The sequence below is a fragment of the Sceloporus occidentalis genome, unplaced genomic scaffold (genome assembly GCF_023333645.1).
Source record: "Sceloporus occidentalis isolate IW3139 unplaced genomic scaffold, rSceOcc1.0.p SCAF_6, whole genome shotgun sequence".
NCBI classification, from domain to species: Eukaryota; Metazoa; Chordata; class Lepidosauria; order Squamata; family Phrynosomatidae; genus Sceloporus; species Sceloporus occidentalis.
In genome coordinates, this window is record NW_028316986.1 from 119204877 (window position 1) to 119229299 (window position 24423).

Consider the following 24423-nt stretch of genomic DNA (forward strand, 5'->3'; position numbering starts at 1 on the left):
CATGGCCAAGTAGGGATTTTAACCTTGGTCTCCTAGTGTCCTAGTCCAAAACTCAAACCAATACGCCACACTGGTTCCACTGCATGTACTACTGAGAAAATTTGTAGCACTTTTGACACATAATAAAAAGGCTAACATGCTTTAGAGTGCAGGTTCTGCAATCATTTACTACATTGGAGCCAGAATTAGTTGTACTTACAGGAGACCCAATGAGGCCAGTGAGGTTTAAAGGCCATTCATTAACTTAAGTCCTTCTGATTTGCTCCACATAAAAGTGAATCTGGACCCAACTCACTGATCCCAAAAGCAGAATGGGATTTTCCGAAGCAAATCTTAGAGCTCAACTAATCTTGGGTTAATTTTCCATCATTTGGAATCTAGCAGAGCAGAATTTTCCATCTGCATAATGGTTTTAGGTCCCTTCTCTACACGGCCGACATTTGTTAACAAAGATTGGATTGTTTTGTTTTCATTGGTTTTGGGTGATTTCCTAACATGAAGTACAATGTATATAAGAACTGCTATTGTTTACCACCTTTGAGTTAACCCTGACACACGGTGACCCTGTGAATGAGACATCTCCAAGGTCCCCTGTCCTCCACAGCTCTGCTTCAGTCCTGCAAATTCATGCCTTTGGCCTCCTTGATAGATTCTATCCATCAGGCATGTGATCTTCCTCTCATTCTACTTCCTTTCACCTTTCCTAGCATTATTGTCTTTTCTAATGGGCCATGCCTTCTCATGATGTGGCGAAAGTACGACAGCCTCAATTTGATCATCTTGTCTTCCAAGGAGATTTCTAGCTTGATCCTTTTTTTTTTTTTATGTTATGAAGCCACTCTGAGTCTCAGTTCTGGGAAAAGAGCAGGATACTACTACTACTACTACCAATAATAATAATAATAATAATAATATGCTCTAGGACCCATTTGTTTGTCTTTTGGGCTGTCCATGGGATCCTCAGCACTCTTCTCCAGCACCACATCTCATAGAATCATAGAGTTGGAAGAGACCACGAGCGCCATCCAGTCCAATCCCATTCTGCCATGCAGGAACTCTCAGTCAAAGCATCCCCAGTGACAGATGGCCATCCAGCCTCTGCTTAAAGACCTCCAAGGAGGGAGACTCCACTACACTCTGAGGAAGTGTGTTCCACTGTCGAACAGCCCTCACTGTCAGAAAGTTTCTCCTAATGTTGAGGTGGAATTTCTTTTCCTGGAGCTTACATCCATTGTTCCGTGTTCTAGTCTCTGGAGCAGCAGAAAACAAGCTTTCTCCCTCCTCAATATGACATCCCTTCAAGTATTTAAACAGGGCTATCATATCACCTCTTAGCCTTCTCTTCTCCAGACTAAACCAGCTCCTAGTTTCTCTTCTCCAGACTATCCACCAGTTCCCTAAGGCATTCCTCATAGGGCTTTATGGTTTCCAGGCCCTTCACCATTTTAGGCATCCCCCTTTGGACACATGGCTCCAGTTTCTCAAGTGAGTTTACTTTCTTCTTATCCACTTTCTTCACTGTCCAGCTCTTGCATCTCAATAATGTGAGAATAAAGTTTAAAACGACTCACAAAGCTACATTTCCCTGAATTCCCATAGCATTGAGCCATGGCAGCTAAAGCGGTCTCAAACCGGATTATATCTGCAGTGTGTGGATACACCCTCAGGGACAGAAACACCTTTTTTCTCCTCCCACCCCAGTCCTTCCATGCCATATTAAATCTGAGGGTGGGTGGGTTTTTTGGTTATAAGGCTTTTATGATATTAATCATTATTTGGTATTTTAATGCTTTGATTGTTATTTTTTGCTGCCGTTGGAGAGCTGGGGATTGTTATATTGACTGATATGTTGTGATGCTTTGACTATCATGCTATGTTGTTTATTTGTTAAAAAACTGTATAATTATTCAGACTGCTATTGTGCTTCATTATGATGCCATGGTGGGAGTTATGATTGGGAGCAGGTGGAGGTGGAGGGTAAGGGATTATTTCAAAATGTGATTTTATTGTAATTTGCATTTTGTTGTCATCTTCTGTTTTGTAATCTCCCTCAATTCCTTCAGGAAAAGGCAGGATATTAAATAAATATATTAAAAATAAAATACAAAAAAGGCATTTTAATGTTGTCAGCCACCTCAAACCAATTGAAGAGGCTGGATATAAATACATTTTTTATTATTATTATTATTATTATTATAAGGCCTGACGTTATTAACTACCAAAAGCCCAGTTACAATTTCCGCAAACTAAGCTCTTTCTCCACATGAAGTGCTCCTCCTTAATACCAAACCACCACTTCCCCTTCTTCCCTTTTCCCACTGGCATTCCTCAGTAGTGGGATTTAAATCCTAACCCGGAAGCCACACCGTTGCCGCTCTGCACTATGGGAAACGTAGTTCATACTTCCATTCTCAGAGTAGGGAAACTCCCTTAGTAGAGACCACACCTCCCATGATCCTTAGCGCCATTCCCTCCCCTCCCTCCCGTCTTGCGCAGGCGCGTGAGCCGGAGGACGGTTTTTTTGAACCAGCGGCGTTGTTATTGACGCCATATTGCTGGCGAGGGAGAGTCACAGAGGAAGGCCGCCGCCGCCACGACGACGACCCCCCCGCGCCGCAATCGGGCTTCATCGGCGGCCTAGAGCCCGCTAGCTTCCCGCCCAGGCGCTCCCGCCGGCCTAGAGACCCTCCCGGAGACAACCAGCCGGGAATTGGTCGCCGGCGGAGCCCTCCGAGGCCGGAAGAGCCGGGCAAAGAGAGCCGGGGGGCAGGACCACGAAGACGGGGAAGGCCGGGGAGAGAGGCCGAGGCCTAAGAGGAAGAGAAGGCCTACTAGGCCTCAACCGCCAAAGAACCCGAACGTCTTCCTTATCAAGGGAGGCCCGGCCGGTGTAGCCTTTCCTCCCTCTCTCCCTTGATCTCCCGCTCCATCCCCGGCCATGGCCTGCGGAGCCACCCTCAAACGGACTCTAGATTTCGACCCGCTCCTGAGCCCGGCCTCGCCGAAGAGGAGGCGCTGCGCCCCTTTGTCTGCTTCCTCGGCCGCCGCCGCAGCCGCTTCCTCCTCCTCTCCCTTCTCCTCCTTCTCCCCTGCTTCCTCTTCCTCGTCCCCGCAGAAGTACCTCCGCATGGAGCCCTCGCCCTTCGGGGAAGTGTCCACCCGACTCACTACAGGTAGGAAGCAAGGCAGGATGGGCGCGGCTCCCCAAGAAAGAGCGTCCACGCTGGAGAGAGAACCCGGCTTGGAAGCGCTTTAACTCTTTGTCTGGCTCATTGCTATGGAATTCTGGGAGCTGGAGTTTGTTGTGCGCACAGACTCTGGGCCCCACGACAAACTCCAGCTCCCAGAATTCCATAGCCTTTGAGTCAGAGAAAGAGAGTTAACGCGCTTCCAAGCCGGGTTATCTCTGCAGTGTGGATGCGTTCTTCACCTCGCCTTTCCTTTCTTCTCTCTCTCTCTCTGGCACAATGGAAATGGCCGCCCCGGCGGCAGCAGCAGCAAGGGAAGGAAAAGGAAGCGAGAGGAAGGGGAGCGATAATGGGGCCAGAGGGGGAGCGGGAGGAGGAGGAGGAGGAGGCTCCTTTGCTGCTGCTGCTGCTGCTGCTGCTGCTGAGGGGGGAGAGGGGGCTTTGTGTCTTGTCTGCAGCGCTTTTCCCCTTTGGTTTTCAGGGAGAGGGCTACTGCCTTCTGTCTGCTCTGGCAAGGCGTTGCTGGTGCGGGGGGAGGAGAGATCTGCTTCCAGGGCCTCTTCCTTCCTTGTCTCTTCCCCTTCTCCCTTTTCTCCCCTCCCTCTCTCTTCCTCTTCTTTCTTCTTCCCCCCCTCTCCCCCTTTTCCCCCTGTTCCTCTCCCCCTCTCTTTCTCCCCTTCCTTCCCCCTTTCTCTCCCTTCCTTCTCTCTTCCCCCTCTCCTCCCCTCCCTTTTCTCTTCCTCTTTCCCCTCCCTCTCTTTCTCCTCCCTTTCTCCTGTTCCTCTCCCTATTTCTTCTCCCTTTCCTCCCTCTTTCTTCTCTCTCGCCCCCTTTCTCTCCTCACCTCTCTTTTCCTCTGTTCATCTCTTTCTTCTCCTTTCCCCTCCCTCTCTCTCTCTTCCCCTCTACTCCCCTTCCTCCCTTCTTTTTCTCCTTCCCCTCCCTCTCTCCTCTCTCCCTTCCTCCCCTTTCTTCGTCTCTTTCTCTCCCCCTCCCCGGGCTCCTTGCCCTTTCCCCCTCCTGGATCGATTTGTTGCAGCCATTAACTCTGGGCGTGAGTGTTGCTGAGCCTAGGCAGCAGTGCCTCCTCCTCCTCCTCCTCCTCCTCTTCAAACACTGGGGCGGGGAGGGAGAGGGAGAGGGGGAGGGAGCCGGGGCCTGTCATCAATCACCGGGGGAGGGCCGCTTGGGCGCTGCAGCGACAAAAGAATTGATTTGTCTTTCTTCGCCCTGGCTTCTTCAGTCCCAGGGCTGCCCCCAGTTCCCACAGAGAGAGAGAGAGAGAGAGATCTGCCTTGTAGGAAGAAGAAGGGTGTGGGTTGACACAGTAGCAGATGAATCAAACATTTTTATTATTGTTTTCATAAAGACAAAATGGGTCTTAGGCTGTTGTTGAACCAGCAAGAAAGGGCCCAGTGGAGGATTTCCTCCCTCCTTGGCTCTTGCACCCCCTCAACAGTATTAATTAACGTATTAATAGCAGCATCAGAAATGTACAGTAGATTGCTGCACTAAGCTATCTGCATGGACATTATATTCATACATAGTATGCAGAGCTTTTGTCTTTCTGTGAATGAGGTGCCATTCATTGTCTCCACCTGAACTTGCACATATGCATGTTCTTATGAGTGTGGCCTGGGAGGAGTCTTGCTTGTGGGATCAGTTGAGAGAGCAGATAGAGTAATTTACCTGCTTTTTACAAGGCTTAATGTTTTCATATTTAAGTAATTTGATCTGCTGCTACGCTGAATCAGAATAGTTGCTGTTATCACAAGGCAAACATTCTTTTGAACTGGTTCTTAGATCTTGGGCTTTTGCAAATCTCTTTACTGTTGAGTTCTGCTTTGTGGGTTATGAATTGCTTCAGATTATTATTGTCAGAGTACCTAGGTATTAACATTTTAATGTGAAATTAAGCTGCATTCTGGAACTTGGGTTCAACGTCCTATTTAGGCCTGATGCACTATCATTAGTTTTAATGGGATTGTGGAAGTGTGGCTGAATTACTCCCTGAACACATTTCTGATGAGTAATTTCTGCTGGAGTTAGTAGAGCAGATTGGGTGTCCTCTGGATTGCAGTTTAGCATGAATCATTAAGCAGTTAAATGTTGTTTTAGGAGGGCAAGCAGGAACAAAGTTGAGTTATTTAATACTAGCACTTAAAATGTGTGACTTCACTAGAAATAGAAATAGCCATGCTGTGAATATTTTAAATATGGGCTTAAAATTGATTGTCATGTGGCCAGCTGAGAATGTAATTTATACAGTGTTCACACTGTGATGGCATTGCCTCTTGTAACGTGAGGCACTCTACACAAAAGACAGTATGCAAAATTTAAGATTAAAAGGTCTGGGGAGGTGGGTGGCCTGTCATGACTATGGTTCAAGCTGTTCCTGTACAGAACAGAATATAGAGGCACAATAAGTAACAGTTTTGTGCATTTCAATCCTCTGAGAAATGTCAAGATGCGAATTGGCACAGAACACCAGTAATGCCAGATACATATGCAACTGAATCAGTTTCAAAATTATGTGTGCAGTTGTCATTCACAGACTTAACATTCTTTACAGGTCAATCTTACACACACAAAAATAGAGCTTCTGGATAAATTTTCATGACAAGTTTTGAGTTGCCTGGTAACTCATTTATGAAATGATGCAGAGTCCCCCAGAAAAAGATAATATCATGTGCATGTTAAATGACTTCAGTTCATGTAAAGGTAGACAGGTGCTTAATCCTGCCATGACATTTGGGCTGGGAGAGGTCTGTAGCAAGTGTAGGTAAACCCATGGGTTGCATGAAGCCTATGGGGCCTTTTTTGTGGCCTGCCAGATCTTCAATGCCCCTGTGCTGGAGGCGAGTGAACAGAGTAGCTGAAATGCACCCTGACTTCCCGGATGAAACAGGCAAAGCCCTCCCAAAATCAGCCATTTTTCAGGGTGGCCTGACTTGGTGTGGGGGCAAAGCATTCCCAGAAGTTCCCATCTCCTGAAGCAGATAGGTAAGAGGTTTATAGTGGAACTATCTAATGAGCAAGATCTAACCTAACAAAAGATTAATAAATAATTAATTGTACATTGTTGCCTGATTGACATCACAGAATTGTTTCAGTGACCTAAACCCAGTTTCCAAACTCAACTGTTGACCCATTGAAACAGTGAGACTTAAGTAACTGCTGATATGTCAGTGGGTCTGCTCTAACTGGGACTAGCGTTTGGCTTTAGGCCAGCAAGTGCGGCAGGCTTCACTTCATAAGGTGTGCTATGAGGCTTGGTTGCAGTGCTGTCATATGGGATGGCTTTCATTGGTTTTTGTGTTAATTGATAGGAGTTTTATACTGATAGGGTTGTGTTGTTTTTTTTTAATTGAGGCTTGGGATATCTTCAATGGCATTAGTGTCCCTTGCATGGACTTGCATAGAGCAAAATCAGGAGTGGGCAACTCTGGAAGACAGGGGCGTATACTGTATATAGGTCTAGAAATTTTAGTCAAAAAATTGAGCCCAAAACTTGAGTCGACTTATCCACAGGTCAATGTACATAATGTACTTTAACTCTTATTTAAAAAGGAACCATGCCCTGCTGAAAAGCAAGAGCATGATGTGTCCTGGAAGCATTGGCCCCTTCCCCCCTATTCTTTCATCCATCCAGCCTTTAGGTTGAGCACAAACAGTCATGCCTGCTGGAATTTTGTAAGTTGTTTGGCATTGTTTTCTGTACTTCATCATTTAAATCCTTTGTTACATGTCTCTAAGCTTTACCCTCAACTTATCCATGGGTCAGACCATAATCCATAATTTTGGCCCCAAAACCTACCATTGACTTATACATGAGGTCAATTTATAGTCGAATATATATAGCATATCCCTCCAGGAAATCTTGCAGCCCCCTACCTGCTCTTGCCAAATATATATTATGTTATTCATATTATATTTCCCCCCTTTCCCCCAGACACCCTTTAGGGAAGCATGGGGCAGTTTTGCACCTTTCTAAGTCCCTAGAAGGCATTTTGAGGCTTTTTTTAAATGTGCAAAATTTGGCTTCGATCCGTGGAGGCTCTAGATTTGGGAATAAATGCTTTCCTTCCATACCCCTTAGAGGGCACTTACAAACATTTCAGAGCAAAGTAAAAATTGTTGTTTTAATTTTTTTTACCCCTGGAGCCCACAAAAGCAGCCCTGTTGGGCCACATGTGGGCTGCAGGCTGCACTCTGCTCACCACTGAGCTGAAAGGTCTCCTGCAGGTTCATTTGGAACTGTCTCCTTACACCCTGCATTTTGGATTCTTTATCCACTCCTAGTTGCATTGGGTTCAGCCTTGGAGCAGCACCTTTGGGTGCTTTCTGTGGAATACAAATGTTCTACAGACATCACAGGTCCACACAAGCACTGATGATATACAGAAGAATACAGATTTTCTGGAAGGTTTTCTGCTGTGTTGCTCTGAATACTGAGATTTGACTTTTTACATCCTTAGAAGCTTTCTACCTTGTCCTTTGCAATCTCAGCCATCAGATGTAAAAACAGAACGTCCAAGTTTTTAAACAAACACAAACAAATTATATGGTGAAATCACTAAAACAACAGTACAAAGAGCATGCTGTGTATAAATATCAGAAAAACTTTTCATTTGCCAAAAGGAAATGACACTTGATTTCAGAAAACCAGTAACATTTGACTGAAGTTTTAGGCACATTTTCTTTGGAGCGTGAACCACTGAATATGGATAACATTGTGCTGTTCGGTTTAAATGTTGCATCCAAATTCAAATTTTTAGTTGGAAATTGTTTTTAATGAATGTTTTTAAGTAACTGAAGGCATGAAAGTTAAATATAAGTGCAGCTTTCATTTAAGATTTGGTTGATTTTGTGTAAATTCTAGTTTCCCAGTGTGGCTGCTTTTTGTTCATTGTTTTACTGTTTAATTTCATGTAACAGTGCATTTCTAAAAATGGCAAATATCTTATGGCAAACTAGTAAAATTCCAGTTTTTGAAAAGTGGCAATCCATATTACTGCTTGCACTTGGTGTAGCAAAATACAACAAAATTCACAAAAGAGTGATTTTATTGGCCAAGTGAAATGTACAAAATACATAATCTGAGACAAAATGTAGGCCTCTGACTAACGTCATCACTTTTCTTCTACGTGATTTTAAACATCTTTGCCTAATGAAGAAAGCTTGCATGATGTATTTTGGGCATTTTGGCTGATCCAGTAAAGGTATCACTCTTCTGTTAATTTTATATTGCCGTTTTGTTCCTATATTGGCACAACACACCAGTACATATTAATGTGGAACCTTTTTTTCACTTACGAAAATTGTTGTTAGTCTGCTAGTACTTAGCTCAGGCTGAATAATTTCTCATAAGAGTGAGATTCTTTGAAGCACTTCAGTGTCAAGTATCAAAGCTCTTTGAATTTTGCAGAACGTAATGTAAACATTGATTTGCGCTTGTCATACTTAATTGGGGAAAAGACTGGATGAAGTAACTTACTAAATCTTCTTGCTTTAGTGTGGGGCTCATCTGCCTTGATGTGAAATAAAATTGAGTTTTGCAATGGTAGTGGCTCTTTTAAAGTGAGACACCAGCTGTGTTGAGTATAAAGTGACCATTGGTAAATAAACACTATACAGGGGGAGCAGGGAGAGGAAATGTTTCGAGTAAACATTGCATCTTTAATAGTTGGAAACATTGTTTGGACAGGTGCTGTGTTGCTGAAGGTTTGTTCATACTGCACTGGCTTTCTTCTTTCTACTTCATCTACTTGGTATTTGTTCAAACCTGAAGGAAATTGCATAGCTTAAAATGTGTAATACAGGTTTAATTTCAGCATATGTTGCATTTACATGGCTCATAGATAAAGAAAAAAGATCCCTTTGGGTGGAATGCAGAACTCCCCTCCCAGCTGAGGAACTGTAGCTATCATTTGATTACATTTTATTTATTTATATTTAATTTATATTGCACCATTCTACCAAAATGGGCTTATAGTACAGTAAGAGATCCTACAATAGTGTTAGATAAGATTAACCTAAAATTTTATTTTACAAATGTTAAGAGAATTAAAGAACAATGTTATTAAGAGCAATGGTTAAAAACATTTAAAACATAACTACCAATAAAAGATTAAAAATACAGCATATCACTTCACACACAAACCATACTTCTGCATAATTCAATTTCTGAGGCCTATCTGAATAAACAGTTTTCTCCTGCTGGTAGAAAGAGAGAAAGGAAGGGGCCACCCAGACCTTCCACGGTTTGGGAGCAGCCACAGAGAAAACTTTCTCCTGTATCCTCACTTTATGTTCTGGGAATGTGGTGGGGCTGAGGAAGAGCCCTCTCCTGTACCTAGCTTATACAGAAAGATAAGATTTTTCAGATAGTCTGGACCCAAGCCATATAGTGCTTTAAAGGTCAAAGCCAGCACTTTGCATTCTGCCTGGGAAGGGGCCAGTGGAGTGACAGATCCTTGTAGCCAGCCCAGGTTAACAGCCAGACTGCTGCATTTTGGAACTGCTGAAGTTTCTAAAGGTAGCCCTATGTTGCACTTGTTACAGTAATTCAAATGGGATGTAATCAAGGCACATGTCCCAGACCAGACTGCTGTAGGACTTGGTTCAGCTGATGTACTTGTGGCTGCCACTGAAACCTGAGCATTATGGCATCCAGGATTACACCTAAATTGCAAACCTGAGATTTCAAGGGGAGTGTAGTCCCATCCATCACAGGCTGAATCCCTGTTCCTTATGACTGACATCATCTGCCTTGCAGCTGAACAGGAGTCCTTCTGTCTTTTCTGGATTAAATTTCACTTTGTTCACCCTTATCCATTCCAGTACTGACAGGAGATATTGGTTTAGTACAGAAACAGGTTGTATGTATGATATGTTTTATAAGTCTAGGTTTTGTACTAGTTCAGTCTAGAGTTGCATTCTTGCACATAGGCCTTAAAATGAAATTCAGTCAATTAAAAAGGGATAACTCATTGCAGAGTATTGATCTTAGACTTCTGTTGAAACTGTAGGCTGAACTGCCTGAGCTATGCCACAGGAATCTGATGGTGAGGCCTTACCTATCTGGAGGTGTCAGTGCGATTACGTAACTTGTTGTTACTTGCCATCAAATTGGCTTTGGCTTATGGCAACACTATGAGTAAGAGGTCCACAAAAGTATTGGTTACCAACAGCCCAGCTAAATTCTTGCAATGTCAGGGCAGTGGCTTCCCTTATGAAGTCACTGTAATGTGGCCTTCCTCTGCCTAGGAATTAGTTCTGTTGAAATCAGTTTGACTTAACCTCTGGATAGGCACGCTTAGAGTTGTGTTGTAAATGTGCCACCATAGAGCAGAGTGGGCAAAGTGCAGCCTTTGGGGCATCTAGACCTTCTGGCTGTTTTGTGGCCATAACTACTTCTGCAATAATCTGCTTCTCTTTGAAGGCATTTTTAAAACAGTTTCATCACTTGTACTGTTCACCATAAAAATACTGCTTTTTCAAAACCAGATGTGGGCTTCCAGTCACTTAAGGTTTGGGGAGGGGGTTTTTTTTGGCAGTCTGTACAGGCCCCTCAGAAGGTGCCAGGGCAGAAACCACTGCTCCTCTTTTCTGATCCTCCTTGCCTCAGCGTTCTTCGTGCTGGCAGAAGTATAGGGTGCTAGCCATAGAAAAAATTAAGATGTCTAGGAGGAGATTTCTGAGTTAGTGAAGTCTTTGATGTGTTCACTTGACTGAATGGTTAAATCATGTAAGCCCCCAGATACAGTCAGAGCTTCTTACATCCTGAAGACAGGCTTCTCTCAATGACAGGCAGGCCAGTGTATTTGCTGAGTGGGTACTTAAAGCAAAGCTAATGTAACACACAGTATTTCCGATAGTTAAGGTTGTTGATTATATGGTTTTGAATTTGCTTATCACTAACACCTCTACCTTGAGCTGTTTCATGCATTCCTCATTACTTCATGTACTACATGTGTGAATGAGCCATTGCAGATTGGATGGTATAGGTTTTTGAGTTGAGATATAGGTCCATATGACCAAAGACCTTGGGGAATATAGTTAGTATGCTAGAAAATGTAGAAAAGATTTTATTTGGACAGAAATAGCGTGACATCATGCCATACGATCAGTGCTAATCTTGTGATTTTTTTTGACATGATAAATGTTTTAAATATAAATATAATAATGTCACTAGGCAATTTATGTTGAATTTAATTTCTGTTACAATGTTATTCTTTATTTACAGAAAGTTTATCTGTATGAGTATGGAAAATAATATAATTAGACCTTTATTTCTGTTGAGCAATATCATTAGATCTATATCTTTGCCTCTTCTCTGCTAGTAGTTCTACTGGTGTGACCAAATTTAGTCTCATCCCACCAATTAAAAGACCTGTTCTCTGTACAGCATCTAAAGTTATCTGACTTAGTGTTAAGAATACCATAAGGACTGAGTGGAATTTTTCAATGATAATGGAAGAATGGAAGGCATTGCAGCATAGATAGGAAAAGCCACACCTTTAATCTCAGTTATTGCTGTTTCAAATGAAGGTTAAATTAGAGACACCAATATAATTGACATAATTTGATATGGTAGCGGTGGTGCCCTTATTAAAATGGAAACAACAATTATTGTTGCACCATCTCAGAACAGAGGTCATATATTCAAACAATTTGGAAACTGGAATACCATATAGTCATATTCATGTGGGAGGTCAGGATTTGCTGTTGAATCCATTTGACAATTAAAATACAATCAGCCCTCTGTGTCCGCAGGAACATCCAGTGAACATGGAGACTCACCGATATTGAAGCCTGATAGGCTTGAATGGAGTGTGTGCCCGTGGGTGGGGGGGCGGGGGCGTGCCACGAAGCAGCGCCCCATTGAAATTAATGGAGGTTGCTCCTCTGTGAATTTTCAAGACAGCAGATCTCAAGTCCGCGAGAACAGGGGGGCAACTGTATATCTGGGTGGAGAGCTCTTAATCTGTAAAATTCATTTAACTATATAAAATCTTTCTATTACCTCTGTTATGTGTGAAACTCTTGTTTGGGAAATCCCTCTCCCTGCATTCTGGAGCCCTGTTTGTGCAACAGTTCTCATTCCATTGCAGGTCTTTTGAGTTCACCAACATGCTTGTCCACCAGCTGTTGTGTTTTTGGAGTATCCTTTCCTTCTGTGTTAAGAGATAGCACATCCATTTCTTTGGTAACTGTGGGGTAGGGTGAGTGGTTAATGTAGGGGAGAGGTGAGATGTGCTGTTGTCACGAAATGTTCCTGGCTATGCTCTGTTTAAAATGGTTAGTAATTGAGATCCAAGTTTGTCAGATCTGAACAAGGAGAGAAATCATTGTCAGAATTTGACTGTAAATATTTTCACATTCTTGGACAGTCCAGTTCAGTTAATGACATCTCAGTTGTAGATATTTGTCTTTATTTTGACTTTAATATTTCCAGAAAAAGACAAGTTTAGTCAATAATTTCAGTTTGCAGATATAATTAGACAAAAGAGGAATAATGTTGATCAAGGATGACCTTTCACTATTTAGATGTTCATAAATTACTATTCCAGAATCCCTCACCAGTGGTCAAGCTGGCAGGGCGTAACGGGAGTTGGGATCCCAGCAGACTTTTAAAAGGTTGTTCTGTACTGATGTAGTTGGATGGTGCTTTTGTAGATATTTTTGTTCATAGTTCTTCACATATATTATCAGGTTAGTTATTTGGCAGACTGCCTAGTCTCTTACATTCCTGTTCAGTCTCTTCAGTGGTCATGACCTTTTGGTAGTGTCCCATTCTTTGTCCTGAGGCCATTGAGCAAAGGGCATCCAAGCGTAGTTGAGGCATCTGCCAACTATGTGTTTTTGGACACATGCAAAATATTTTTCTCTTCACCCTTGTTAAACTCATTTTTCTAGAGGCAGTTAACATGAGAACAAGTCCCCCTGACATCCTAGCCCTAGAGAACAGTGAGGGTAGGGGTATGTTAATATAGGTGATGCTGATTAATTTCCCCTTTCAGCCATGTGCCATTCAATCTCTAGAAAGTTATGGGGCACTACGCAGCCAGCAGAGCCTGTGCCATGGTGAGGAAGGGCATGTGGGAGTGGGATAATGGAGCCAAAATCAGGTGAATGTACTTTAACTTCTTCTTTTTCAGCACTGATTCCAGAAAATTGAAATGTTTTGTTAAAAAAATTGCAAACATTTGGCAAATAGTAATTAAGAATTAACTTCTTTTTGGCCCACTGCAAGAAATCTTGCCATGTCATTGGACTGGAATGAAGTTGGCAGAAATTTCAGGTCCTGCCAAAAACATCAGATCTTAGTACTCTGACAAGTAAAGATGAATGAAAACAATGGGGGAAAGGGTAATGGAAAATAAAGTCAAATTCTGCATTATTTCCATATTATAAGAAACTATTTTGCTCCATTTTAAAAACCATCTTTCTAGAATGTGCTCTGTAATAAACTTCAGTATAACTTGAAAATTGATATGTTACTATATGCTTTAATAGGGCTTATGATGAAATGTTTACTTGTATATAGGAAAAGAGTACTCTGAAAATATAAATATGTACTACTAATGTTTGGAGAGTCCTGGATTCAGTCTGCTTTAGACTGTGTCTGATCAGGGTATGATTCAAACCTCCTTTGGACTGTTCCTTCTTTTCTGCCCCAATCTGCTTTATGACAAGACAAAAACAACCTATTCATATTTTCTCTGTGCTGTTTCAACAGTGAAGGAGGAAAGTTACAGGCTTTCTCTGACAAAAGCATGTCTAGGTGATTAATAGTGGACACAAATGTTCAGTGCAGACGTGCAGCAGATTGTAGCTGAGTGTACAAAAACCTCAGTATGAAATTGGGTGGCCAGTGAATCTTTCAAAGGTTTAAAAGATGTTAAGGCATAGTGTGTGAAGTCTGTTTCAAGAAGTCTGTTTCAAAAAGCAAACAAACCAGAAGACATGTCTTGAGTTTATTTAGATTTAATATTAACATTGGTGAGAATACTGGATAATTTCTACTGATTATTTTGAGGTATTGAAGATTTTGTGACTTTTCCAATATAACTTTTAGAGTGTATGTCTTTCATAGGTTTTCATAGTTCATTGTTTAGAAAGTTAGTACATTGGGCCCTTGGTATAAACTGAGGTTTGGTTCCAGGGTCGCTGGCCATGGAAACCAAAAATCTGTGGATGCTCATGTCCCATTATATAGAGCGATGTAGTAAAATGGTGTCCCTTATACAGTGAGTCCTTGGTATCAACTGGGGTTTGGTTTCAGGGAAAACCACCACCCCAATATCAAAATCTGCAGATGCTCAGATCCCATTAAATACAGTGGCACAGTAAAATAGTGGTGTTTATATAAAATGGCAAACTCAAGGTTTGCTTTTTGGATTTTTTAAAAAATATTTTGAAGCCATGGATGGTTGAATCGATGATACAGAGGGCCAGCTGTATAAAATGGCCAAATCAAGATTAGCTTTTTGGAATTATTTTTTAAAAATATTTTTGGAATTTGTGGATGTGGAGGGCTTAACTACATATACTTTTTAACATGGAGCATGAGGTTCACATAGTCGAAGATTTCAGTAGAAATTGAATATTCTACTTGTGTCTGGAAGTATCTTTACAGTTTCAATTCTATATGCAACTGAAGTTGTAAAGATAATTTTTGGACATCGTGTACTTCTAATCTTCATTGGAAAAGGGATTGCACTCAGGGATAGCTTATATCATGGAAATGCCAGCAGAAATAAAGGTAGCAGATTGTACACATCCTAGCATATTATTATGATTATGATTATGATTATGATTTATAGTATTTATACCCCAGTCTTCAGCCAAAAGGTTATCAGAGCAGCTTGGTTAGTGCTTGGTTGTTTGATGCCTTTAAAAAATCTGGTTTTAAATATGGGAGATGGAATGAATTTAGATGGGACTAGCTATGTGTCATAGAACAGCTACCCAGAGTTTAATGCACTCCTTCCTGTTTTGTAGTGGAAGGTAGCGGATGTGGGAGGCAGGCAGTGGGTGCAAATTATATCTTTTTAGTAACTCTGTATGTGTCTTCAGGAATTTTAGTGAGGGATAATATTAAGAGTAGAGGATATTTGCACAAATTCTAATACAAAATCCCAAACTTGGTGGATAAATTTATTAAACTAGAACTGCTTAAACTATTTGTATGATTTATGAGATATGTTCTCACTGTCTTGAAATGCAGCTGTAGTTAGTATCCTGCTATAAGTAATATATACAGTTTATATAAATAGGTTGAATATCCCTTATCTGAAATTGTTGGGACCAGATTTTAGATTTTATTTTATTTTTGGATTTTGGAATTTCTGATAAGAGAGACTCAACCTGTAGTGTGCTGTTTGACTGCTGTAGTGTGAGTCTTATATGTCTATTTAATGCTTGGGATTTGAAATGGGAACTTGGCTATAGTACAGCAGCATAATTATTATGTTTCTCCTTTTCTAGAGCAAATCCTGTTCAATATAAAACAGGAGTATAAACGCATGCAGAAGAGGAGACACTTAGAAAATTTCCAGCAAACAGATCCTTGTTGTTCTACTGATGCACAGTCACAAGCATTTCTTCTTTCTGGACCAGCTTTGCCAGGTGAATGGTTTTTGGGTTTGTTTGTTTTTTAGAGTAAATGTGCACAGAAAGTGACAGACCTGAATTAGCGTGCTTAAGAATAAATGTGCATGAAGTCTGATAATTAAAATACTGTTATCAATGTGTTTAACTAAAATTTTATTTTTAAAAATCCTTGTGTGTGTGTGTGTGTGGAGGGCGGGTTTACAGTATATTGTACCGCATCTCAAGAAAGTGGGAAACACAGTGCAGTGTAAAGGGGATAAAGAAATATAGTCAGCTTGCCTGATTTTGGATATTATCCAAAAGTACAGTTGCTCCTCCGTTTTTACAGGGGATCCATTCCCCCCCCCCCCCGCGAAAACAGAAAATCACCTATAGTCATGCCCCATTGAGTTGAATAGTGGTGTGCGCCTGTGGGTGTGAACAGCAGGTGCACACCCCATTTTGTCCCCTTCCTTTTGCCGCCCATGAACAGGCGAGGGATGCAGACTTCCAGTCCGCGAAAATGGAGGGGTGACTGTACTTAGATGAGGCTTGCTCTACAATTTATTCCAATGATTTAATAAGAGCATATATTTAAATTGGCTGTTAAATTTGCACGATGATGGCCATCCTTTCTTAAAAATTATCAGAAATCAGCTGTACAGTAAAAGGTGCCACAAGATTTATTTTTATCTTAAAAAAGAAACCCCATACAAGTTAGGAAAACACAGTAGAATTAATGTTGAATTTTAAAACCCAAAAGATCAGAGCCAAAATTTTAAAAACTCTGAAAATCTTGTAAAAATCAAATGCAAAGAAAAATGATTTGACAGGCTACATAAAGCATCTTAGGGAAGGGGCCATTCCTATCTGTTTTGGTATGGAAATTCAGAACCAGGGGATGCTGGAGAAAGATCCTGTTATAAATACCTCATCAGCAACTGGATCACTCTGAACGCTGAACTATAGAGCAGGGCCTTAGAAGAGGATTGCAACTTAGAAGATGGTTAATATGGCAAGAGGAGCATTTTAGATACCTCAACCCTAGCCCATTTAGAACTTCATAGGTAAATGTCAACACTTTCAGTTTGGTGTGTTGTAAATAATTTTATGGAAACTAATTCTTATGAGATTGTAGTTGGTGAGTATTATTAGCTTTACTCTTTTACCTCATGTGGTTTCTGTTTGCTATGGTGATTGTTCTATTATGTTGTTTAATGTGCTATTCATTGCTCTTAGAGTGCTGTGGGTATGTATATAAACGATAATAATTTTTGTCTCAAGTCCAGTGGGGACAGGACATGAGAGGGTGGGCTGTGTTGTTCCATAGCCAGGTCTGTGGGACTTTTTTCCCCCTTCAGGAATACTGGATATGCCACTTAAGCACCAGTGATCTACAATTTTTAGATGGCTAAATAAAAAATGGTAATCACCATGAAAAACTGTGAAACATCCTTGGACACAGAAGAAGGAGGAATGAAAATAGAAGGAAGGCATATCAAGAAACTAAGATATGCACACGACACCATACTAGTAACAGAAAACATCATAGACCTAGAACAATTGATAAGGAAGGTCAAGGAAGAAAGTGCTAAGACAGGCTTACTGCTCAACATAAAGAAAACAAAAACAATGACCCTGGACGAATTCAACCTAGACAATGAGGAAATAGAAATAGTAAAAGAGTTCCTATAATTTGGATCAAACCTAAATCAGAATGGAGACTGCAGTCAAGAAATTAGAAGATGAAGAATGGGGAGGGCAGCTATGAAACAAGATTCTAAAGAGAAAAGATATAAAAAACTAAGCAAGAAAGTTAGAATCATACAGTTGTATTCCCCATTATTGTATGGATGCAAGAGCTAGACAATTGAAAAAACAGATGAAAATAAAATAAATTCATTTGAGATGTGGTGCTGGAGAAGAGTGCTGAGGATACTATGGACAGCCCAAAAACATCAACAAATAATGGGTCTTAGAACAGATCAAGCCAGAAATCTCCCTGGAAGCCAAGATGATTAAATTGAGGTTGTTGTATGTTGGCCGTGTCATGGGAAGGCACAACTCATTAGGAAAGACAATAATGCTAGGAAAGGTGGAAGGAAATAGAAAGAGAGGAAGACTACACTAGATGGATGGACTCTATTAAGGAAGTCACAGGTATGAATCCTATAGAACTAAGAAGCGTAGTAGAATTTAGGGAGTCTTGGAGATTTCTCATCTACAGGGTTGCCATGAATCACGATCAACTCGAGGGTGGTTAACAACAAAGCCACCATCTCCAGTCATTCCTGGACAACTTGTCCTGTTTGGTGGTCGTTCCTGGCAGAAAGACAGGGATGGAGAGAGTGGGGAGAGAAGCATCTGGCTGGTGGAGAAGTATGTCAACTTCTGGAACACTGGAACATTGATTATAGATGCTTCAGACTTCTGAGACAAGTAGCACTCTATATATATATATATACATTCTCACCTTTCCAGAGAAGATTTCTCAAAGCTGTGAGCAAATAGATGGTCATTCACACCTATCTTTCCATATTCTAAGAAACTGCTCCAGAGGGATTTGAAATTGTTTGGGAGAAGGGGGCATTGGAGGCTGCAGGGGACAAAAAAGAAGGGTAAAAATTATGTCCTCTTCATTAACACAGCTGAGTCAGCAAAATTCATGCAAATTCCACCTTGCATCCACTTGTGGATAGTCTTAAGCCATTGCAGACACATACTGTAGTCATCCCCGGGTGTGCCTTACCCCACTGGAAGCCACACCGGGAAAAAACCTGACATGCCCCAAAAGAAGTAATGGGGCATGCGCTGCAGGCATGAGCCCCATTATTTCCAGTGGGGCTTCAGCATACACGTTTTCCCCTTATGTGGGGGGAGGGGGTCCAGAACGGATCCCCACGTAAGGGAACGGCGCACTATAAATGGTTTGTGGCTGTTTGTAATAGGCCATTGTGTTTCCTTTGATACAAACACTTGTTTAATGTTGGTTCTAACTATTGCATAAACTAAATTGGCTACTCAGTTTTATAGCCTTGTGCTTGAAGAGGTTTGTAGCGGTGAAAATAACACCATTTAAGTCTATTGAAGTAAGTGGGACTTGTTTACATGCAACGTCTTTGGACTGGGGCCAAGATTGCTCCTACTGGTCTAAAATCTTAATTCTCAAAACATCTTCAGGTGTTTGGTACTGTAAGCAATCTGGAAGCTAACATCTAAAATATATCTGAATTAACTGTGGAAATATTTATTCAAAGGTATTTCATCTGCAGCATCATCGCCACTGAAAAAAGAACAACCCCTGTTTACTCTCAGACAAGTTGGAATGATCTGTGAACGTTTGCTCAAAGAACGTGAAGAGAAGATCCGTGAAGAGTATGAAGAAATCTTGACCACAAAACTTGCAGGTATGTTAAAATGAATTCTGTTGCAGTAGTGAGATCTTCGTTGATAGTAAACCTCTTTGAATAAAGATTTTTGTCTCCAGCATGATAACCACAGCCTATCTGAGTTGCCATGAATGGGCTGCTTCTGGAGGGGAGACAGTTTCCTTTCAGATTTGCATGTTGTGCTGTGGCACTCACAAACCAAGTTTTAATCAAATTAATGCTGGCCACGTATTAATCAAATGAATGCTGGAATTTCACATGGATGTGTTGAAATATTCTTTCCCAGACTGCATAAACACAAGGTTTGGACCTGATCCTCTTCGCCACCACCATTCCCTTCTCCTTTTGTGTTGTTTCTTTTTAGATTGTAAACCTGAGGGCAGGGAACTGTAATAATAATAATAATAATAATAATAATAATAATAATAATAATAATAATAAGCCGCTCTGAGAGCCTTTTAGGCTGAAGAGCGGGGTATAAATACCACAAATAAATAAGGTACTGGGCTACATTTTAGGTCTTTCTGCTTTTAGTGATTTTATTTATTTGTTTGTTTGTTTTAGGAGGTTGCTTCTAGACCTGATTACAGATTACTTGTTTTCTAATGTAAATGCCATTTAGTATGGTAATCTGTCACTCCCACATCCAGATCACATTTATGATACTACCAAAATTTAGTTGCACTGATCTGTCCACTCACACCAATTTCAAGTGCACCATAGGGACTTTTGCCAAAGGAAGTGGAAAGATGCCTTGCAGTCTGTCTCCTTGATTTCCTTTTACAATCAGCCCTCCTCATTGGTAGGGTATGGGGTGCAGAACCCCCACAAAAATGAAAAATTAGAATCTAAGGCACCTTCCCTTCCTTGAGAGGCACCTTTTGGGTATGGCAAAAGGCCAGGGAGGGAAGATGGGCGCTACTGCCATGTTCCCCAAGGGTGTCTTGCTTGCCCCCCACCTCTTTCTCCACCTGCCCTTGTTGATATTTGGGTGATGAACCTTGCCTGTGATTCCAGTCCGGTGGCAAGTGGATGAAGACGTCGGCTATCTCTCCAACACAGGAACAGAGCAAAGCTCCAAACACATGCTTTCGGCTTGCTTGGAAGAATGTTTGGAGAAACAGCTGCTAGATCAAAGAATCACTCTCCAGCAGTTCACTCCTAAGAGGGCTTTACTACTTTATTTCAAATAACACGAGCTAATCACCACTATACAAAAACTCTTACCAACTGACACACCACACTATCTCAAACTCCCACAGAATTATATACAGAATTACCATGAGGCGACCACTTATCCCAGCCTCTTCCTATACAAGTTGCTATGCACCATAGACACCAATCCCTCTTCAGACTAATGACATAGCCTATTTACATTTAGTCCAGCTCAGTTGGCCTTGAGTATTCGTCTGCTGCTCTGGACTCCAGCTGTAGCCAATTTAGGCTTCTGCAACCATTGCCACATCTGAACATTTTCACCTTCAATACATTAACAGCCCTTCTCTTATCCAATGGCACGGGTGGAGGTGCTGGGTGCTGTGAAGGGAAGGAGGTCAGGAGAGTGAATGGTGGGGAGGGTGCACGGGAAGTAAAGCCCCTTCCTTCCTTTACTCATCACTGCTACCCTGTGGTCCCTGGGGGGCTTGCTTGACTTCCCTGCCTTTTTCTGCTGCACCAGGCACAGCGGAGATATAGAGCCCACTTCCTCTTTATTTCTTTTGCCCCTTCTTCCCGCCCCCTTCTAGACAAACTCACAAATAATTGAATCTGCAAATGTTAAACCTCCAAATGTGGAGGGCTGACTGTAATCATTTTCAGTCATAGCAAGGATGCAGTAAGTAACATTTTTAATTGTCATGTAGCTTAGCAGTGACAGCCTTAACAGTGGCAAAATTGACTTTCTGTTCATGCACACAGAATTCATTAAAGGATGATGCTGAAGATAGAACCTTTTGTGTGTGTATGAAAAGCATTTATTGTACTGAGCAACATAGAAATGCTAATTTGCAGTATGAGAAAATTAAGAACTGCATTTGTAATGTAGATCAAGTGATTTTATGAATGGTTTGGATTAAGGAAACTTGTGAATGGCATTCTAGATTATACATTAAAATATTGCACCACAGAAAAGGGATGAGCGGTGGTTGAGGAATTAGACATTTAGGATTAAATGACTGGCTTTGCAATAGGTTTGTCTCCTTGTCTCATTGTAAGTTCCCAAGCTTTCATAAAGTGTCAAGAGTCCCCATCTCTGGAACAGATTTTCAGGGTGCATAGGGGCCACTTAGAGGCAGGTTTGCCTTCACTGTTCCAATAGGTGCAGTTCCATCAGCACAGAAATGTAATTGGATTCAACTCTTTTGTGCTGTGGAAGTTAGCACAAGTGTACACACGCACACATGCATGTTATAGTATGTTTAATAAAAGGCATTTCCTTTTTTTCTCTTTTGGCTGTATAGTAGCTACTTTTCAACTTGTTATGCATGGTTATTCACTTAACATTTTTTTAAATCACAGAACAGTATGACGCATTTGTGAAGTTCACGCATGACCAGATCATGCGACGATATGGAGAACAGCCTGCAAGTTGTAAGTATTTTTACCTACTTCCTGTGCCCTCTAGATCAAATTTGGTTGGAAAGAGAATTGGGGGTGTCAGTTGGAGTTGATGAAAATTGCTTCACTTTTGCTAGTGGGAACTTTCTGTAAATGGCATTAGACGATGATGGGATGCAGGCCCTTGATTTCAGTATCCTAAACCAACTTTCATTTAAGTGTTTATGTTAAATCTTTAGTGTCAGCGGCTATACCTTATTTGATTTTTTTTTCTCTTTTCAGATGTTTCATGAATCATGTTTTCTGCATATGTGGGCAGCCCTGAAATCCTGTACTATTGTTGCAAGCTGTCCTTTAAAGACTTGCAGCAATGCCATATTTCCCCTCCTCCCCCTCCTATATACACTGGTTATTTCAAGCTTTTGTCAGTGGCAACCACTCTTATGCAGCAACTGGTTTTGGAGTGTTCCCTGATGTCAGTACCACCTGGATGTGGACCTTTGCTACCTGTTAATACCAGTGGTCTCATTTGCTGTATCATTACAATTTGGCTTATGTTAATAAGTTTGAAAAGTAAAAGGATTAAAGCTGGTGTACTAGAACTCTGCCCTTCAATGGTCTTGTAAATAAAAGTGTAGAATGACACTTTGATGGAAGTTAGTGTGGTTTTCATAACTGTGCACTGCAAAGCTGTATTCACAGTTAAATTAGAATGTAATTCCTGGACAACTTTAAGCAAATAGCCCACAGTACTGCCTGTGAAATAGTGAAGGAGGGCATTTCTGTATTCCATGACTTTTTTGGGGGGGGTGGATTAAGAATGGGTTTATATAATTTCTCATTTTTGTAGGTTTTATTTATTCTATCAGTCTTTAACAAATGTTTATTGCTGCAATTTTTCAGTGTATCATTGTTTTACTGCCCTTGTAGTACTGGAATTTAGTTGAATAAAACATTTACTTCTAACCTGTGTGTTTAATATATATATATATATAGGTGGTATTTTACCCCTATTTGAATAAAATAAATTAGGGTGTGTTAGCTGATACTTCTTTTTGACAGCAGTTAAGCTTGATAGCTCAAGTGTAAATACTTTGGGTCAAGAAAAAGTATAGGCATTACTTTTTAGAATCTACTTTTTAAGTTGGCTCCCATGTTGAGAGTTGCAAAGATACATTTTCTGTGTAATTCGTGAGATGTTGATTACTAACCTTTGGTAGGTAACTCACTGAGCCTAGATGAACAAGGGGGTTTTCATAGAAGCCAGGGCAATCCCCCTTTCCTGTTTTTGCAGCCATTGCAGTATTGCCCTGCTGCAGCTAGCAAACCCTCATTTGCTGGAAATTGACATTAGTACTGCAGTCATAATAAATGATCATAGATTTCCTCACTCTGATAAATGTTGTTCCTAATGCTTCCTCATCTTGCTTGTTTTCTTTTTTCTTATGAGGCAGTTGAACACAGAATAGTAAGAACACCGCTTGCAGGGTTCTGGGAGCTCCATTGTGTGTCCTTGATCTTGGGAATTCCATCTCTAATATGAACCAGGGATCCTAGAAGCTTTCCCCATCCCATTTAAGAGACTAATATTTGTGTGAATACTTAATATCAAGATGTAGAATAGAGGTTCTCAACCAGGGTTCTCTGGAACCCCAGGGTTTTGTGAAGAGTTGATATAAGTTCCACAAGAGATCATGACGTGTGTTTGGGGGGGGGGGGAGGTTTTTTGAGTTGTAGATTAAATTTTTATGCAGGGGTTCTCCAATACCCAAATATTATTTCAAGAGTTTCTCCAAGTTAAAATGAGTGTGAACTATTGATATAGGCAGATCTTACTTTAAGAACAGATGTCTTCCCTGCATTGTGCTCTTTAATTTTCTTTAATGGCACAAGTTCTTTACACTTCTTCCCCATGTAGTAACCTTAATCGTAACTTAATGCATGGAACTTGGTTCCTTTTTTTTTCTTTTGTATGTAATCCAATACATTCTGGATTAGTTCTCTGGGGTCTCCAGAGAACGTGAAACATCATGTTCATGGAAGGCACCACTTTAGCTTTGCATTAAAATTGAAAAAGTATACGAAAGTTGGGTTGCTTGCTAGTCTTGGCTGGGCCTATTGAATTGATTAACACTTATGTGGCATTATTTATGCTACTATAATTGTTACTCAATATGAAATCTTTCCATCAGACATTCGGTGCTCCATGAACCTCCAATTTTACTTTGAATGCCTGCCTATCCCCAGTTTGAAATCCATTGTTCATCTGGAATGAGAATTTTACTTCCATTTCTCTTACTGTTTTTCTATCTCAGTCTTTCTGTTTATCTGTCCTTTCAGTGACAGGCAATTCAATTCCACCATTTGCCTCTCCCAAGTGCTTCACAGAGAAATTTTACATTATGCTGTTGACTTGTTAAGTTGAAAAGCTAGATAGATGGGAAATGACATTAAACAATTTGACACTTGCTTCTGTGGAGAGTAGTCCCAAAGTGCATGTTGTCGTTTTTAGAGTGATAGGTTTCTCTCACTTAAGCTTTCATTAGGCAATTACAGTGCACCCTTGGCTTATGCGGGGGATCTGTTCCACCCCCCTCCCCCCCCCCCAAATAAGGAAAATACTGTGCGTGCTCAAGTCCCATTCAAGTGAATGGGGCTTGTGCATGCACCGCCCCTTGCGCTCCCGCGCA

The 24423-nt window shown here is 41.1% G+C and overlaps 1 protein-coding gene across 1 annotated transcript; it reads left to right on the forward strand.

The window, feature by feature from the left end:
• Nucleotides 1-2506: 2506 nt before the first annotated feature.
• Nucleotides 2507-22703, forward strand: AKIRIN2 (akirin 2). The gene is made up of 5 exons (XM_089530772.1): nt 2507-3173; nt 15684-15824; nt 19046-19195; nt 21695-21766; nt 22016-22703. The coding sequence occupies exons 1-5, from the start codon at nt 2939-2941 to the stop codon at nt 22024-22026; spliced, it is 609 nt and encodes a 202-aa protein (XP_089386898.1). The 5' UTR covers nt 2507-2938; the 3' UTR covers nt 22027-22703.
• Nucleotides 22704-24423: the final 1720 nt, after the last annotated feature.